Raw genomic sequence first — 19659 nt, 5'->3', positions numbered from 1 at the left:
CGGGGGGGGCGCGCGCCCCCTCACCTCAGGGCCGGTGGGGGGCGGGGGCGGAGCCGTTGGCCGCGGCCGCGCGGGGCCGGGGGGGCGGGACACACCTCCGCGTGCGCGCGCCGCCGTTGGCCGGGCGGCCCGGGGGTGTGCGGGCGGGGGCGGGGCGCCGGCGGCGCGCGCGGGGCTGGAGCGGCTTAAGAGGAGCACGGCGGCGGCGGTGGGCGTCGGGCGGCGGCTGCGCGGCTCCTGCGCCATGGCCCTGCGCGGCGGCTTCGTGCGGCTCCTCCGCGGGCAGGCGGCCCCCGCCGGGCTGCAGCGGCCCAGGCAGGCGCACTCGGTGGCGGTGGTGGGAGCCCCGTTCTCCCGGGGGCAGGTGGGCGCCGGGCCGGGCGGCGGAGGGAGGGGAGGCCGGGGAGGGGGCGGCCGGCGCCTGGCGCCGCGGCGGGTGGCGGCTCGGTGGCGCCGCGGTAACGCCTCGCCTTCTCTTTGTCCCGCAGAAACGGCGCGGAGTGGACCGCGGCCCCGCCACTGTCCGCGCCGCGGGGCTGCTGGAGCGGCTGGCTGGGCTCGGTGAGGCGCGGGGACCGGCACGGCCCTCCCGCGGGGCGGCCCCGGGGCGGGGGGGGACCGGGGGGGCAGCGTTTGGACACTGGGGGGGCCGGGGGGAGCGACCCGGCGTGGTCCTCGCTTCTCACGCCGTGTCTTTTCTTCTGTCCATCGCGGTTACCGAGCTTATTCCTAAGGCAGCTGTATGCTCCCGGGTGATGGGATGCAGAACTTTCTGGAGAAGCCTCCAGATTCGCCCTTCCTTTGTAAGCGCTGCGTGTAAGGCTGTACGAGTGGAAAGGTGGTGGTCTTCATCATCATCACCAGCAGCGATGGTTAACAAAATCCAAGCCTTTATTCAGGCTTCACCTTCTCCCATCTATTGTGTCTACAAACTGATGAATACGGTATTGCAGTTTTTAGAAACGTTACATGAGAGAAACTTAACTGAATCCTGTCCCAGAGAATCCTTAATGTAGAAAGCATTGCTGAAAGCTGTATGGTGATGGACTGCAGAGCTGGACCAGCAACAGAAAGAACTTAACTGCTGTACATGTGGTTAGTGCTAATAGAATCTAGATGCATGAAGAGAAAAGATAATTGCTTAATAACCCTCCGGCAAACTTAATCTGAATTATGAGACCTTTAAAATGGAGGCTATTGTTCTGCGCAGCCCTGTGGGCTTCCTGTGCATATTTCATGATTCACGAGCTGGAAAACCCCAATTTGCGATCAAATGAGTAGATGAGCCTTTCCTCTTTTGTATTGCACAAAGTTGAGATATGTCTCGGGACCCCCTGTGTATCTGTGGCAGCATTTGAATTCACAGTGATTATGATCTGTAACACCACCAAAAATAGAGGGTATCCAAAAGAGTTCTTATACACTGGAATAAAGGCAGGTCTAGATGTTACTGAGCTTAAAGATAATGAAAACTGACAAATTATCAGGTCTGAAAGGATACCTTATTCTAGGCAAGAAGGTAGACAGTAGGCTTTTTTAGCAACTGATGATAGAATTCTGTACTGGAAGGCTTGGCATTTTCTTTCAAATAGTTTAGCTATTAGACTTCCAATTTTATAAGAATCCTTATTTAAAAAAAAACTCGTTTGCGTGACACAAACTCGTTCCAGTAGAAACTTGGAGAATGTGAGCAGAAAGGAGGCTACGAGCTCTTTCTGGGTTCCAGTAACAAAAAATGCAAGGATAGAAATGAATCAAGTTAAACTCAAAAATCAGGGGAAGGTGATGAATACTTTCACTGTTTATTTAGTTGCTTATGGACTGCTTATTAATTAATCAGTAATGAACATGGAGATATTCTATCGTTCTCCCCTTAAGACTTTTTTTTAAAAGACTGGGATTTCTTCCTCCTGCATTTCCAGTTTCATGTTGCTGACCTATTCTTCCACTGGGATAGGTTTTCTCAGTTGGTGTTGATGTTTATACTGCTGCGTATATTCCCTGCAGCTCTCATCCGAGCAGGTTCAGATGGCACACAAACTGTAACAGACCCTGCTGGGAGGGCCCATCCTGTTAAACCACAACACAATTGCAGTCACCAGCATACACAGCTGTCTGTGTTGCAAAGGCAATCAATCTGCTTGAGGGTTGGGTGGTTGGATGGAGGAGGAAGCTACCAGGTAGCCTTTTGTATTGTGCACATCTGTTGTTCATGGAAACTTAACAAAGTACTGTTTTGGGGAGGCTGGCAGGATAACTTTGTCTGTAGTAATGTGATAATGCTGCTGGTTGGCCTCCTGTGGTACACTGAACTGGCTCTGAAACTTTAGCTGCTTTTTTCTTTGTCTTCGTTTTTCTAACACAATGCTTTCTCTTATCTACAGAAGAAGGCAGTAGAACAATGGTTTTATTATGATTACCTTGAATCTTGTAGAGTCTTGTAGTTATCCATTCTGTTAAAAGAATTGTTTTCATGGGTCCTTGTTGCTTGTTTTACAGGAGCAGGTAGGTAATACTGCAGCAGAGCAGATTTCTCATTAAAAAAGAAATGTCTGCCTAATATATAGGGCTTCTATTCTTCTGTATGTGTTGGCTAGTTCTGAAGCTTTTGTGTCCACAGAAAGTGCTCCCCACCCTGCCATTTCCCCCTCCAGCAGGGATGTTGGAGATTGCTATAGATGTGATTGTGGTGTTTGTCTGTGTCATTACGAGCTTGGAACTGGGCACGAGGCCAGCAATGGGGAGATGCTTCCCAGCAGAAAAGGAAAGGTGGATTCAGGGCAGTCAGAGCAATTATGGATGGAGAAAAGGGGCAGCATTCCTATGATGAAATCTGCATGTAGTGACTCTTAAATAAAATTGCACTCAGTTAGTTCAAGCGGAAGAGATTTCTGAATAGAATCTGCCTGAAATTGTAAGGTTCAACTTGCTCATTTTTCATCTGTACATTCAATTTGATCTGCGTAAAATGAAGATGCTTTTAAGTCCGCTTTAGAACTGCAGCATTCGGGTAGTAAGGTGCATGCACCATTTGTTTGTTTTAGCCTTATGCATCAGTACTCTGAATATCAAGGCACTGCATGGCTTTCTGTATGCTTATATAGCTGATTTAATACTTTCATTTGATAGTGCTAAAGGTACATCAGAAAGAGCGAGAACACCATTATCTTTTGTTCATCCTTTTAGCACTGTGTTGCATGGGTGGGTGGCGGAAATCTGTTCCTCTCACTCTATCCTAATATCTGATCTCTTATAGTTCTGTTGCAGTCTCCTGAGCTGCTGCTGTACTTGCTACTTCCTGGGGGATCCCTCCCTTGAGACTGTGGCTGTAGTCACATGGTGTGGTATCTTTTTTTTTGGCCGCCTAGGATAATGACTGCTGCTGAACAGCTTGTTTATGCTTAGGCTGAAATTCAAGGAGGGAGCTGAGAGGCAGATGGTATCACTAGCCTGTATCAGACTGTCAGAGATGAACCTGAGCCACTAGCTTGTTGTCCATCCCCTCGTTAGAAGCAGAGCAAATGCTGCTACATGGTGGTAGTAGCTTGAGGTGTACTCAGAGCTAATGTAGCAGGAATCCAACTCCCAAGCCAAAAACAGTGGGTGTGCAAGTCTGTAGCAAGCATAATTTAAAGTATAACTGACTAAGCCTGCAAGGCTTCTTAATCACTCTGGTGATGTCTGTCTTTTGGCTTTGTTCCTTTTCCGAAGGGAAACTAAAATATTAACACCTTAAAGGACTCTTCAATCTTGCCAAAGAAGTAAATATGTAATATGAAAATAGAGATTTGTAACTCCATGGTGTGGAGGAGGACAGGGCGCACAGTTCTGATCTTGACCTAAGCTACAGAAGATGCAAAGTATGAAGTCATGTTTGTGAATTCTTTTCTAAGTTTTTTGGACCTCTCACGCCTACTGTAGATTAAGTAGAGAATCTGATCCAACTTAAATCTGGAGTGTTGCCCGGTCCCCCCTTCCTTGGAAGAGAAAAGGACCACTCAGATTTTAACAAGCACTAAATAGCTGTTGTGTTAATCACTGTAGTCCTTGAGGTGACTTAGAGCATCCTTGCTGTTGCTAACATGGAAACAACTCTAGTATAAAATTTCTTCCCGAGTCTTCATTCATGTATGTTGACTGTTGATTTATTTTAGGTTTATTTATCTATTTAGAGCTGCACGTGGCTGGGTTGCTGAGTTTAGTCAGACTTGGGTTTTTATTACTCTAGAATGGATTTAAAAAGTTTGGATCTGAGTTGTTTGCTTGATGAGTTGGTAGGCTGCAGAGGCATGTGGCCTACAGACAGAAATAGATTAGACTTGTCCAAGAGAATAACCATCATGTTACTGTTCTTTTGTTTCACAGGAACAAAGCTCTTCAGTAATAGGGTGCAGGAGGTCAGTGTAGTGAAACTTAAGGAGTAACCGCTAAAAGAGGAAAGGGGCTGCTAATCCCCATGTGACTGGAGATACTCTCCTGCTTTGCCTAAAACCAATGGATCCCTGCTGACATCTGCTCCTTTAAAAAGCAATTTAACTCTTCTGTCTCACCAACAGATGATCTTATGGTTAGTTTCTGCCTTGATTATAAATCATGAAGCAGCTTCTACATATCTCCTTTTTTCACCCTAAATCTTATCTTCCTCTTGAAAATTTCACCTGAGAAATAGTCTTTTAATTGTGCACCAAGGTATGGGTAGTAAGCACTAGTGCTGGGGTTCAGTAGAGGCAGACTGGTAAGAGCTGTAGCTGCAGTGTTAAGAAAATTTTCATCAGCCCATCCAGTAAATATGACTAAGATATTGAAGAGTTGCTTGTATCCATTAAGACTTTAATATGTTCTTGCTGTTTTGCAACAGATCGTATCCGCTCGCTGGCCCTGAGCACAGAAAGCTAAGCTGGAAGTAGGGGAGTGTGCTCTGACACCAGTTATGGTCCATCCTTTTCAGTGATGGACACTTTAATATTTGCATGATTACCATTAGTCTTATAAGTTACTGGAGAAACATTAGCAGTGAAAGTACATGGAGCTTAAGCGTTCCTTGTGATAGGTCAGCAATCCTATTCCCTTCCCCATACTGATGAAATACACCATCTACTACTTTTTCTTCAGTCTGGAAAGCCCTTGGGCAGTCTTTGATTTCCCACCTCCATTTGGCTGATGCGTATTACAGGTTGTACATTATCCATGAAGTAGGCTTCAAAAGAAACTTAGTGAACTTAGATTAAAGCACACAAGGTGCTTCAATTTTAATTGTTCATCATACTAGTTAATTTTTTTTAGAGGTGTTTAAACTAAAGCTAAACTGATGCAAATCAGGAAGCTTGAATCAATTACTTCTTCTTAGTCTTGCAGTAAACGGAGATAATCAAAGAACAGAGTTCCTCGAGGCTTTGTATTTCTTCTAGTTCTATGGGTGATGCCCTGCATCCTTGTATTACAAAATCAGTTTTAATGCATGGCTTAATTTATTCTGTGGGTGAAGAAATTCAGCTCTCACCTGCACTTATTCCAATCCACAATCTGTTATATACATACTTACTATGAATGGTGTTGAAGGAGAGGACTTATTGGGGAGGGACAAAAAGAAATGATTGGAAAAACTAGATAATGAATTGTTTTTCTATCTGCTTTACAGTGCATGGAATCTTTTATTGCTTTCTTATTAACTATAGCTCCGTCTCTTTGTGGACTCACAAGAATAAGGCACCTATGATAGGTATGTGCTTGTGTGGATATGATACGGAGGATTACTTTCAGATGGAAATCTTACATTTCAGTTATAAAAAAACTATCTGGTGAAAAGCAGAGTATGAAGCACCAACATCAAATGCAAAATTTGAAATCTGTCATTATAGTATAAAGAAACGAGCTGGTCTGATACTAGTTTCGGTAGCAGCTGAAAGGGACGGAGACACCTTCAATAAGCTCTAATATGTTCTGCTCTCCTGTCCTTGTGTTACCTTAAGGGGTTAACTAATAAAACAACTATTTGCTTTTGCAACAGTCTAAAGCATGAGGAGCTTCTGGTGGAGGAAAGCTGTTTTGGTATTATGACATCCTACGTCTGTAAGCGCTTCCTTGCTGTCAGGAACTGTTTCTGGGTTAAGCTCATTGAAAGGGAAGTGGAACTGTGCTGGGCTTTGTCAATGGAGTGACAGAGCACAATGGCTGCAGCCTTGTCTCCTCTCTGATGCAAGCCACAGTACAAATGTTTCTCAACACCTGATGCTGACGTTTTTGAAGACCTCTTCAGGTCAAGTGTACTGGATTTCGTAAGTGATTAAAGTTATAAAGGTATCAAAGGGAATTGAGGTAGCTGTTTAATTTGGGGTTGGAAAAATACTTCTTGGCTAATTGTATACAAAGGACATCTTCAGACTAATTCAGACTTGGGGGTAGCAGTTGGAGTTGAGCTTGTTTGTTTTTTGTTGTTGTTACTGGATGAGCAGAAGCCTCTTAAACAGGTACTGATACAGAAACTTTGCCTAAAACCAGACCTGTCTGAATGCCAAAAGGAGGGTAGAAATTCCTGAGACATGAACTTCCCTCAGTGAAATTTTGTAGCTGAAAACCATTGAACCATCAAATGTCTGCAACTAGTACAAGATTTCTTCCAGCAGATATATATTAAAGAGAATTAGTGCTTAATGAGCTTCAAAGCAAAAGGGTTTATGATTAAACTAGGTTGCTGGAGCTTTAGTCCCTTGTAGTGGGAACCTTGCTAGCCTAGTTTCATTCATATAAAACAAACGCATGCCCTTGCTTACATAGTAATTCTTAAATACCCACTTCCCAGATGAATCTGGAGGGTTAAAACTGTCTTAAAATAGGTTTCAGAATGCACTGGTCATAACGAACTGGTCATCATTTGTTTGTTGTTGTGCAACGCTTTGCCTGTGTCTCAGAGAAGGGGTTACAAAGTAAAGTCCATGTGAGTCATTGAGCGTATACTGAAAAGGATGGTAACAACTTGTAGTCCTTCTTATTCGCAGGAAGTAAAATGTTGTCTATAAGCATTGTTTGTAATACCCCCTGCTTCCTGAAAAGCCTTTCTGTGCTAAGGAGGCTGTAATCTGAGCAAACAGCTCTGTTGCATAAGCAGGAGTGATGCTTTCATGTGAGTGGTTTTATATAACACATAGCACAAAGTGAGATGTGCTAACAGTGGTGTTTCTAAATCCTGCTGGACTACTTACATCTCTCCTCTTCTGGGTTTCCAGATTAAATTTTGCTATTAATTTATTTCTTCCCCCCTCTAGTCCACAAACATCCAGAGTAAAAAGGCTGTATCAAGAGATGACTTCTACCTCATGTTCCACAAGCTTTTGTTTCGGTTCCTGTTTGCTGCCTAGGAGACTCGCTGTAACTGTATTACGCTAGCATGCCATGGGGCAATGTCAGCAGCCAGCCTGGATGTTGCAAGCTGGATCCTCTTCTGTCAAATTCCTGCCTATGGCTCTGGTGCAGCATCCTAGTAGAAAGAGGATGGGGAGGCTTTCCCTGCTGCTACCCAGATGTTTTTCAGTTAAATGCTCCCAGACTTGAGTCATCTGCTTTTACAGAATAATTTTCTCTAAATCTGTGCTGGGAAATGACTTGCTATAGTAACTACTACCTGCTGTGAATGCTTAATAAAAGACCTGTGTTGTGCTTAAGAAGATAGGAAATGAACATGGCCATTGCCAGATAGCTTGCTAAACAGTACCTTATGTCCTAGTTGTAAGCATCATTGGGTTGAGCCCTAGTGCTACAGTGCTACATTGCTAGCTTATTTGAAAAGGCATGCAGGAAACTTTATTTTCCTAAGTATGTTTTTACTTTGTATTTTTACTTTTTCCCTCCCTTCTCCAATTACAAGTTAGGTGCCTAATTTTGAAAAATGCTGATTTTTCTTTACTAGTTAAAGTTCTGGTTCTGGCTGTGCAAGCGGAAGAAATGACTGCCGTCTATCCCCTTGTCTGCTGGTTGAATGCCTATATGACCTTTTCCTAACCTGTCTTGCTCAAAAGAAGTAGAGCTAGGAAGGATCTACTGTATAAAATATTTCAAGCTAATGTTCATTTTTGGCTGAAATGTGCACCCAAGAAGCTCTGCTGACTGAAAACCTGATGGGGGGGAAATGAGCCACTAAGGATTGTACTCTTCAGCTGCAGAAAAGAGATGTTTGTCTTCACACAATCCTTCATAGTAGCAGAAGGACTGTGTGCTAGTATGCACATTTATGCAATTATACTGTGCTCATATTCAGACAGACACCTTCACCTCCCCGATACCTCTTTCAAGCTCCTGTAACAGCACAAGTTGAATCAAGCCATTTTTTCCCTCGCTTGAAAAAGTGATCTCCTTTTAAAATGGGTAGGGAGCCAGTGTGCTGATAAAGCTGAGTTGTATGGATTTGGTTAAACACTTCCTGCAGTGTTGGTAATTCACTCATTAATTGAACAAATTACATCAAAATGAAAAATGTCTTCTGTTAGAGCTTTGAAGTGCAGTAAAAGACTTCTTTTAATCATACTTAATCTAATATTCTTTAGTTACTAGCAAACATCTGTGGTGTTAGTTTTTAAGTACTGAATGGTACTGCTTCACCTAAAAAGAAAGCCTAACTCCAAAAGAATCTTAGCTTGAAAGTATTTCTGCTTGAAGTTACTTTTTTAAAACAAACTAACTTGATGGTGCTTTTTACTGTAAAACTAGTAAAATGGGTGGGTAACAAGGGTGGAGGAATTGAGGTTTTTATGACATTTCCCTGATTTCTGTTTGGGGGAAAAAAAAAAGCTAAGGTAGAGACTGGTAGACAGGAGGTAACATCCATGAAGCTGTTATTGATAGTTGGGGGGATGGAGTGTTAGAGCCTGGGCAATTGGAGTTCTCATCTTTCCTATTAACTGATACTTTTTTTGTGTGGCTTTGACAGATAATACAATTAGGTCTGAAACAAAAACACCTGCTGGCAAGTCCCCACAGCTGGTGGGGAAAAGAAATTTGTTTCATTCTATGTAACCTGATTATGTCACAGATGCAATGAATTTGCTGGTCACAGCCCAACTTTCTCCTGTGTTTTATTTTTTGTTTGAAAACAATGTTTCACATGGCAGAACAAATACTTTTGATCACTGAAGTAGGTACCCTACTGTTTCTGACCAGACCTGACCAGCTGCACTGACAAACAGGGTGCATGCTGTGTTTTTAACGAATGTAAGGAAGCTAGCTTTCTTGTTTGCCCACATATTTCTCCAGTTCTGAGAACTTGGATCACCTGTGTCTCAAAAGGTGCATGTATATTCTTCCTGTTAACTTCCTATGCTGGTGTCTAAAAAGCTGTTTGTTTATAGCTATTAGTATGTTAAAACATAGAGTAGCCCAACTACCAAAGAAAGTAAGGGGTGGTGAATTATGCAACTTTTTCATTAATAGCCAAATAACAGCAAGACACACTAGACTGCACTGCACTACAGCATGTTTATCCATCTAGTAACTTCTGTTGGGCAGCAAAATTCAGTTGAGAAAGATTTAGTTTTTCTACTTCCTTAAGTCAAAACTACATACAGGCAGATCATGTGGCAAGTAATTCAGGTCTTTAAGCATTAGACTATCAAAGACACCTCAAAGAGAACTGAAGAAAAGACTTCAGTAGCCCTGACAATTTGTCATGGATTCCTTTACTTTGTTCAGTAAGCACTAAGACAAATGCACATGCCAATTTTAATTTCTTTATCTGTTCAATCCTAAAAAGTACATGTGCACATACTTCTAATCACCTCAAGATGCACAGTTTATGTACTGTTCTGTCATTCATTAAACTTTCCACTAGGGTCGTTCAATCGTAGCTTTCAAAACTCTATGCATATTAAAAAATATAAACATAATCTAGATACTCTATACTCTTTAAAAATATGCTCTTTAAAATCTTCTGTATGTGTACATATATACACTATATATAGTAGGAAGAGAAGATATTCAAGTTTTAGGATCCAGTTAGCACTTACTTCTGAGATTGTCTGTTTGTATCTTAATGAGATAACCATGGGAGAGCTGGCTGAAACCATTCAAGTCACCCAGGGAAGCCTGAGCTATCCTCTGCAAGTACAAAAACACAGTGGGCCTAAATAAGAGGGAAACACAAAGCTGAGAAAAGAAGCTGCTACAAGGTTTAGGAACTCCACGTGAACAACAATAAACTTTTGAAGATGGCATCTATTGTCTTTAATAGACATTCTGCTTTTTATAAAAGTAGAGGCATCTTCATACAGGAGGTGTAGGAGTACTGTTTGTTCAAAACGTGGACAAGTTCCCAGAATTCTTGACCCTAAAATTGTGTGGCAATCTCTGATATATCCCAGTTGTTACTTACAATCACCATTGGGTTCATATGGCTTACATGTGATATTTTTTTATTTTATTCAGAGACTGAACCAGGTTATCCTGCCTTACACATAGCGTTGGAAAGAGTAAAGAAGGAAAAATAAAAATCTTGAGCGCAAGTGATATTCCTTTAAACATGTCTTATCTGACACGTTCTTATCTGACATGTTTGTCCTGCTTTGAGGATACCCTGAAGAGTCTTAAAGTGCTATGAAAGATGGCATGGTTGGCTCTTTGTTTTACACTGATCTAGAGATACAACTTCATGGTATAGTTCCCTTTTGTTCTCTTTCACCCTTTAATGGGTAAAAATATTGTGATGTGCTGTATGTCCTGTAAGAGAACAAGCCTTATGTGGCAGTCCTTTTCTCCGTTATGTGGTATATAATGTGCTGTCAATGAACACAGCTGCCCAATTGCAGTTTTATTCCGTACAGATGTCAGCAGTTATTAAATGAAAGGACTGTGGAAAATTTTAACTTGTACAGCATCTTCTAAAGCTCTTGATACCTATTGACTAATGCAGTGCCTTGAAGTCTTATTCCCAAAACTTGTCTTCTAAGCATACCCGGGTACTTTCATCAAACCTTTAATGCTGAAATGAGCAACAGCATGCATGGGCCTCAGAAGTGGTCTCGAGGGAAGACACACAAAAAAAAAGGAAAAAGAAAAAAGAGATCTTTGAGATATGTATGATGAATGGCAAAGTCACTAAGATTAGATAGCACATTGAAATCTGAAAAACACGAGCTCAGAATTCCAGAGCTGTTGTCCTGCTGGCTATTTAGGTATTGCTTGAGGGTGGGGAAAAAAATCTTGTGTATGCCTGGGATGTCTTTTGAGAACCATGCAGTGGTATGTCACGGTCCAGCTTATTGCTTTAAGTATCTGTAGATAATGTGCTTTCTTGTAGACTAGCTGACGCTGCATTCATTTAATCCTTTGTCAAGTACCTGTGCTTAGCTACCATGTCCTCTCCTAGCAAATGTATGTCCACATACGGCCTTGCCATAGAAAATATGCTTGCCTATTTCCCAGTAGCCTAATTCTCACAAGTGACTCAACCTTTTTCCTCTCTTCTGTTCATCAGTCCAAAATCCTTTCAAATGATGATAAAGTCATGTTTTTGTCAATGCTACTTTAATCTTATTTCCACCAGGGAAACTCACAGAGCCTTTTTCATAGATATTAAGGTAATGGTTTAATGGAAATGAGGCAGAGATCACACAGTCCCAAGTGGGATATTTTTTCACGGTGATTTGCTTGCCTTAATTTTTCAAAGCTCCTTGGTAGGCATTGAATGGCTAAAGGCAAAATGTCAAGCTGTAGCCTGGATGCTTTGAACTGTGAACAGACTCTAGTGATTGAGGAACAAATTAGGGAGGCATGACTGGTATTACTTTTGGTGTAGCTGTAAATGCCTTTTACAGTCCTCATCAGTGCCTGCAGCAAATAGGCCTATCTGAAACTGAGGCTCTGGCCTGTGAGATCTGAAAGACTGTTATGAAAGCACATGGTGTTGGGCAGCAGAACTTCAAAGGCTGAGCTCCAAGATGTGTATGGAAAAGAGTTAAGATGCAGCCAATTAAAGTAAACTCTTTTTCTGTTGGGTGGGAAAGGGGAGATGCACCCAAAAATGTTCCCTTGTTTCCTAATCTCTGAAGGAACTTGTTTTTAGAGTAAATAGATAGAAATTCTTAACAGTAATTTCTAAAGATCAAGAATGTTGTCATGTTTCAACAGTCATTTAAGTTGTAACTCGCAACGACAGGATCTCAAAAGAGGGTTGAGATAAAAGTCCCAGAATTAAAATGTCATCTAGAACATCTTGCATTAAGAAAATGGTCAGGTTCTCTTATAAGACGCTAGTTGCTCAGGAGTTCTTTAGGAAAAGTTCCTTTATTGTTAACTTGATGCTCTTGTGCCTGGATTTTCATGGGGTTCAAAAACGGAGAATACCAGTTAGGACTCAGCTATATTTGTTGAAATGTAGTCCTAGGCAATCTTTCAGCAACTAAGCTCATGTAAGGTTGTATACAGCTTGGCTAATTAGGAAGACAGTAATACAAACTATACTTTTTTGTTCTAAAATGCCGAATAATGAAATTAAACAAAGCTGCTTTTTTAGGTGACTTTATACGATTGGCCTGTATCATTGCTAAATTAAAGTGACAATTATCGTAAGCTTTCTAATCTGTAAAGTTGTGAGATGTTTGTTTGCAAGGGTTTGTAAATATTCAAATGAATCATTTCCCTTCCTGTTGTTCCCTTCAAACTTGCCTAACTGATTTTTGAGGGGACCTTATTTTGAATGTTTCTTTGGGCACTTGTTTATTAACTTCACTTCCTCCTTTTGCTGTTGTGCTTCCAGGATGCCAAGTGTATGACTTTGGAGATCTGAATTTCACTCAAGTTCCCAACGATGAACTGTACAACAACCTGATTTTGTACCCACGGTCAGTGGGTTTAGCCAGCCAGGTGCTGGCTGATGCCGTAAGCAGAGCGGTAGCTGCCGGACATAGCTGTGTCACTATAGGAGGTGATCACAGGTGAGCTCACAAACTAGGAACAATTAGCGGTGTGTGCTGTGGGTTGAAGCTTGAAGGGGAATGTAAGAATTTAAATAAAAAATAGGAGGACAGCAAGAATAACTTGGGGGTCATTTCCTGGCAGTACCATAGTAGCATTTTGATGTTATTGCTGGTGCTTTCAGGGTGGGACATACAAGTCAGTTATAAAAACCTGGCCTTCTAAAGACAGCACAGCTTAATTCCAGACTGTTCAGCAATCTGCAAACATACAAATTAAATTTTCCTCTTTGGGAAAGTTTGTGTGATCAGGTCCTTTTAGAAATTGTTGCAAGTTTGTTTGTTTGTTCTCTGAATGTTTAGTGATATGTCTGTTCTGCACCCTCTGCTCTCAGGATGTCAACTCTTAGGATTGATTTATAATGCCCACACCCAGACCACTTTTTCATAGCTGTTATGTCAGACTGTTTTTCTTCCTTTTCACTAACTTTTGGTGTGAGAATTGGTTGAAGAAGGTAGGGCATCTAAGAATGAATTTAGTTTTGAAGGTGATATGGCAAAATGGGTGAACAGCAGAATTGATTGTTAGCATATTAGATTTTTCTGAGAGATCATTGGCGCTAGAACACTTGAAGTTTAGAGCATGGGAAGGGTGACGATGGAGAGAGAGAAAAGAGCTCTTTCTAATCTTTCATTACAAATACTGTCCTGTAGAGTTACTTGGGAGTGGGCATGCCATGCAGTTTGTATGGGACACGCCCTTTGTTCATCATCAGGAGTGCCTGATGTGTTGAAACATGACTGCTGCTGTCTGAAGTTGCAGAGACTTCCTGCTTCTCCTTCAGAACAAGGACAATGTTTTGCACAGTTGACTAAAGACTTTGCTACTGTACTTGCAGCTTGGCACTTGGTTCTGTCAGTGGCCATGCACGGCAGTGCCCGCACCTTGGCGTGATCTGGGTGGATGCGCATGCTGATATCAACACCCCTCTTACAACTCAGTCTGGAAACCTCCATGGACAACCTCTTTCATTTCTCTTGAGAGAGCTTCAAGATAAAGTAAGTATCTTGCTTGTACAATTAGCCTACGTTGAAATCCTCTGAGCATTTTACTTTTTCTGGCATGAGGTGCTTTCTTAAGTATTGCAAATGCAGGCCTTTTTTTTTTTATCTGAGTGCAAGCAATACTATGTATTGTTTATGTGTATATATGTGCATACTTATGTACATACGCACAAATGCATGTAAATATATATACATATGCCTAGACATAGAACCAAGAATGAGAGAAAGCTTTTATTTGGGTTAGCACTCCTGTGGGTTGTACAGAAAGCAAGGGCTGAAGCCCAAGTCCACGTGGCAGCTGACCATGGTGCCAGTCTGCATAATGACTTGAGTTGGTGCCGAGGCTGTGCAACAGCAGCAATTCCACCACCAGGAGGAAAAAAGGGAACCTCCCCCCAGCTGAGCCTGTGAGAGCTGTGCTGAGCTCACCTCTGGCGACAGCTGGCTCCTGCGTACCTTGCATGCCCCTTCTGCTTAGTTTGGCTCTTGCGTGATTTGACAACCTTGGGGCCTGACATGGGCTGTTCCTGCATGATTCCTGGCCCCTCTAGTGTTAGTGCTACTGGCAAATCAGGACAGCTGGACCAGCTTACAAGTGCTTTTAAAGAGAGAGTCTTTGTCTTTGAAATAGGTAAAGTTGTAAAAAAAGAGCCATTTACCGGGGCATATGGAATGCGCGTGGCTGTTTTTTGCTGCTGTCAAGATGCTAAAAGTAGTAGGTTGGCCCAAGGCCTTTATGTCCTTTTGGACTTATCTGCAGACTGTATCTCCCCCTGGGGCCCCCAGCACAAGAAGGGATAATCAGAGGGCTGGAGAACTTCTCTGATGAAGAGAGGCAGAGGGAAGTGGGGTTGTTCAGCCTGAATAAGAGAGGGTTCCAGGGAGACCATATAGCGGCCTTCCTGTACCTGAAGGAGGCCTACAGGAAAGATGGGGAAGGAACTCTTTATCGGTGTAGTGACAGGACAAGGGGTAATGATTTTACACTAAAAAAAGAGTACGTTTAGATTGGGTACTAGGAGGAAATTCTTTACTCAGAGGGCAATGAGGCCCTGGAGCAGGTTGCCCAGAGAAGCTGTGGATGCCCCATCCCTGGCGGTGTTCAAGGCCAGGCTGGATGGGGCTTGGAACAACCTGGTCTGGTGGGAGGTGTCCTACACATGGCAGGGGGTTGGAACTGGCTGATCTTTATTGTCCCTTCCAACCCAAACCACTGGATGATTCTAGAAATACCTGTGGCATCTACTGGAGACACTGTAGGGGTAGCCTATGCATTTGCCAATAGCTGGGGCCTTTGTTGTTTCTATCAAAGTTCCTACCACAATCTGCTTCTGCTGAAGTTTAGGCTGGAGAGTGGGAACAGGATTAGCAACTGCACATTGAGAATGGACACTAGGTCTGCAGACTCCTGATTTTATTCTGGAAGTTGAGTAGTTGTCTTGCTTTTTTCCTGATAAATCTTGTGGGTGCTGTGTTGATGGAAGAATGCTTCTTCCAAATAAGATCAAGAGTGTTGAATGTTTTTATGGCTATTGAACAGATTATTGCATCAGTACCTGTCTGGCATAGAAAGACTGCTGTTACCTGGTAAAGCTCTTCTGCTTTTCTCATCCAAATTCATTTGAACAAATTCTATCTACAAGTGAATAGTGTCATCTGGTGCTTTCAAATTCTTCCCTCTTTCTAATAATTTTTGTATGGTTTCTGCAAACTTGCTAGAAGTCCCAAAGTAATGCAAAATGAATGGGGCTTCTTGAAATATCCCCAGGACATAAGAAGGTTAATATAGAAGGCTCCTGAACTTCTTGTTAATTTCCCATAAGTTAAAGGGGATGACTTTTATTTGGCAGTTGTGCCCACTTCTGTAGGAAAGATAGAGCAAAAGAAAATCTTGTCAATTTTGAAGCTCACCTAAGGTGAACATTGTATGTCTTAGAACAAAGTCAGAGTAACAAATATATATATGTATATATATTTTATACTGAGTGCTTATTTAGTCCCAATATGAATACATATAGCTATGGGTGTGTTATGACTTTAAAAACAAATTCCAATATTGTCATTAGAATATAATTAGTAATTAAAAAGTATACGAGGGAGGGAAACAAAGTCTTCTTGTATTGGCTCTACACATTTATTGTTAAGTGCATGATTTAAGTGATACCTCTGGCTATCTAGCTTCTTATAATTTCCCAATATATTCCTTGATGCTAATTAGCTATTGCTTGTGGATTTGGGCTTTTTATTCCCTCTCTTCAGCCTAGAAAATGTAAAATTAAAAACTTCATCCATTAACATTCAGCTCAGGTAAAATGGTATGACAGGGATGGATTAAATAAGCAAACCAAACTCTTGAGTGCTGAACTCTTCTCTGTAGAGGCAGAGAAAGGATGTTATAAATAAAGTTTTGAGGGAAGTATTAAATACAGGTTTGTTATATATGTCATTAAACTAATCCAATACAAAACTTTGCAGGTACCACAGCTTCCTGGTTTTTCCTGGCTAAAGCCCTGCCTTTCTGCATCAGATATTGTGTACATTGGTTTGAGGGATGTGGATCCTGCTGAATAGTAAGTTGATTTAAAGGATTTTTGTAAACTCTGAAATCATGGGCTTCTATTCATATCTGGCTGTTCACAACGGTTGCTAGGTTTAAGTTTAAGCCAGTAATGATTTTTTTTTAAATTCTATTCTAACAGCTATATTTTGAAAAACTATGACATCCACTATTTCTCCATGAGGGATATTGATCGCCTTGGGATTCAGAAAGTTATGGAAAGAACATTTGAACAACTGATGCGCAGGTAACAAACTATGGGTCTGACGTACTTAAACTACTCTGTCATTTGCTCACTGAGTATCTACTTTCCTGAAAGTTATGTAGGTGAAGGCCACTGTCACTGTTGATGTAAGGCAGCCTAACAGAACTATGAAAGTGTCCAGTAAATTGTAAAGTCCTAGCACTGAATTTAGTCCTTGACTTCCACACATCTTGAAATCAACCATTTCACAGTGTTTGGCAAACATCTACAAGAGGAACTACAACTGTGTTGACTAGTAGAACCTGTTGTGTATTATTTGTCCTATTTCTTGAGGAATCCTGTATTTTGCTGCAGTTTAAAAGGGTTGAATCCACTCTGAGTCTAGAGTATCCCTTAAATTATTTATATTAATATAATTTACATTAATAATATATTAATTACACATACTTATATATACATGTGTGTATATATATATGTGTGTGTATGTATATATATATATATATGAACTGACAGTAACCTGAATTCAGCTGTCAGTACATGAGGTAAAAGCATTTTATGGCTTCTTCCTTAGATTACGCTCACATATCTTGTCCTGATGATAACTGCTATTTTCAGTTCAACTAGTGAAGATCACTTAAACTGCACCTTTACTCGAGTTCAATACCGAAGTCTTTGCTAACCTTGTTTGATTTTGCTGAACCAGGTCAGGGAACGAATCATGCTAGAAGGCATAGGGACACAGGGAGAGGATCAAAGCTGGGAAGGATAACCTTCCTAACTGCATGCTTTTGTATCCAAAGGTGTGCTCACATTTTCTAGCTGCAGCTGTGCCAGGTAACAAAACTGCTAATCCAGATAAACATCTGCAGTACTTTGGAAGTACACAGCACACTTCTTTAACAGCTCATCTGAGTGACAAGCATTGTCCTAGTAAGCTCTCATAGGCTGCCAGACTTCCTGTAGTAAGCAATGCACCTTTTGGGTTTGAGATCATCCTTTGCTTTTTCCATCAACTAGGCTTATGTGGCAGAGTTTGGAGCCTTCAACCACCCATCTATGGAAATCCTCCTTTGTTGCTTTCTCCATCTTAGACACCATGCAAACCCGTGTTTCAGTCTTTTAGTTTCAGCCTTTTAACCTGTCTTTCTGAACAAGAGGAGGGAAGGCTGGATTATATCATATTTCTCTATGTTCTTGCAGCCAGGGAGATGTACCAGATAACATGGTCAGAACTAACGTACTTATCTTCAGCCAAATCAATTCAGAGCAGATTCTCAGTGAAAACTGAAAGACAAACTTCTGTTTTCTCAATGCACATTAGAGAAAGTTCTGAGCTAAAAGATGTTCCAGAAAATCCAAAGAATAAAAAAAATATTTCCCAAATATATATGACATGGTGTAGGACTTAGGGGAGGGACCTTTAACATCATGCAACATGACGCTACTTTGCTGATCAGACTGGACAGTAAAAAATACAAGTAGAAAAAGTCTAAGGTTTTAACATTGCTTTTCTTGTCTTATTGTCTCCAGGAGACAGAGACCTATTCACCTGAGTTTTGACATCGATGCTTTTGATCCCTCACTGGCTCCAGCAACCGGGACTCCTGTTCTAGGCGGATTAACTTACAGAGAAGGCATGTACATCGCAGAGGAAATACACAACACAGGTAAGAGTTGATCAATATTTTTGCACTAAAACAGGACAAGGACAAACTACATACAGCCCATACTAGATATGTTTTTCATGTATCACTAGCTAATACGATGAACGTACCCATAATGAAGGTGCCTAAGAAGTAAATTCAACCTTTACTAAGGGAAACAAAATCCTACCATTAGGCAATACCCCAGGAGATGGAAGCAGCTTAAATCAACCTCAGTTTTACCAAAAGTAAATAAAGTGCATATGTATATTGACAACTAATGCCACCAATGGCTTGTTCACTTTGTAAAATACTGTCCCCCTATTCCTATCCACATTAGGACAGATGCAAAAACCAAGCACCTGGGGAAAAGGATGCAAATGATTTTGAACAGTTCAGAATTCCTATTGTAGGATTTGAGGCTAGCAAATCAACTTTTCACCAATTATATACTGCAGTTGACATAATATGAAGATCCTCCTCCTTCTGCCATGAAGGTTTCCTTTAATTTGTTTTAACAATGAATTCTTTACAGTAAAAGATGGTACAGGGAAAAAGAAAAGAAAACAGACTTCAACAGAATCATGACTGGGATGGCAAAAATTACTATGTAAGATTATTTTACATCCCCTAACTTGTGGATTAGGAGAAAACAGGATTTAAAAAAAGAGTGCACCTCAGAAACATAGGTGGAACATCAAATTTGGTTTTCCTGAATGCTAAAAGCATAGATGAGTGAGGTAGTGACGATGTAAGAAAACTAAAGATAAACCACAAACTTGCATCTAAGAACAATGACTTTTTCCCTCACTTGAGCCCCTTTTACTTACACATGGGTACAATTGGTCACAAGTTCAAGTTTTAGACTTGCTACACACAGTGAAAGGCTACAAAAGAAACCCTACTACAGATTTAACCCTTTTTCACAGTAACAAAGCTGTAAATAATTTTCACAGGAATGCTTTCGGCTGTAGACATGGTGGAAGTCAACCCACTGCTTGGAGCTTCTCAAGAGGAAGTGAACGCAACTGCTAGCCTTGCAGTCGACGTGATAGCAACGTGCTTTGGACAGACGAGAGAAGGGGCGCACACTGCTTTTGATGAACTCCCAACACCTAGTTCTCCAGATGAATCTGACAGTGAAGAGCAAGTGCGGATTTAGGAACCCAAAGTGCTGGGTACGTTGGACATTAAATAACTCTGCTGAGGCACTTGAGGGGGTAGATTAACACTTGGCAAATACTGTTAACTTCTCAATTTTTAAATAAACTAGCTTTTCCACTTGATCAGTGG

The 19659-nt window shown here is 41.5% G+C and overlaps 1 protein-coding gene and 1 long non-coding RNA gene across 2 annotated transcripts; both read left to right on the top strand.

Moving 5' to 3' along the window:
- The first annotated feature begins 187 nt into the window (after positions 1 to 187).
- On the top strand, positions 188 to 19652 carry ARG2 (arginase 2). The gene is made up of 8 exons (XM_083838791.1): positions 188 to 364; positions 489 to 561; positions 12740 to 12917; positions 13796 to 13955; positions 16437 to 16531; positions 16661 to 16765; positions 18254 to 18390; positions 19323 to 19652. The coding sequence occupies exons 1-8, from the start codon at positions 245 to 247 to the stop codon at positions 19526 to 19528; spliced, it is 1074 nt and encodes a 357-aa protein (XP_083694917.1). The 5' UTR covers positions 188 to 244; the 3' UTR covers positions 19529 to 19652.
- LOC310900601 lies at positions 588 to 7556 on the top strand. The gene is made up of 2 exons (XR_014585257.1): positions 588 to 6275; positions 7263 to 7556. It is a non-coding gene; the product is annotated as an uncharacterized lncRNA (long non-coding RNA).
- Positions 19653 to 19659: the final 7 nt, after the last annotated feature.

Source organism: Anser anser (assembly GCF_964211835.1).
Source record: "Anser anser genome assembly, chromosome: 5".
Taxonomy (NCBI): Eukaryota; Metazoa; Chordata; class Aves; order Anseriformes; family Anatidae; genus Anser; species Anser anser.
This window is presented reverse-complemented; position numbering and strand designations above follow the sequence as displayed.

Coding starts and splice junctions, on each gene's coding strand:
- ARG2 (XM_083838791.1), top strand. CDS start 245: ATGGCCCTGCGCGGCGGCTTCGTGCGGCTCCTCCGCGGGCAGGCGGCC. Junction 365..488: donor CCCCGTTCTCCCGGGGGCAG/GTGGGCGCCGGG, acceptor TTTGTCCCGCAG/AAACGGCGCGGAGTGGACCG. Junction 13,956..16,436: donor TGAGAGAGCTTCAAGATAAA/GTAAGTATCTTG, acceptor AAAACTTTGCAG/GTACCACAGCTTCCTGGTTT.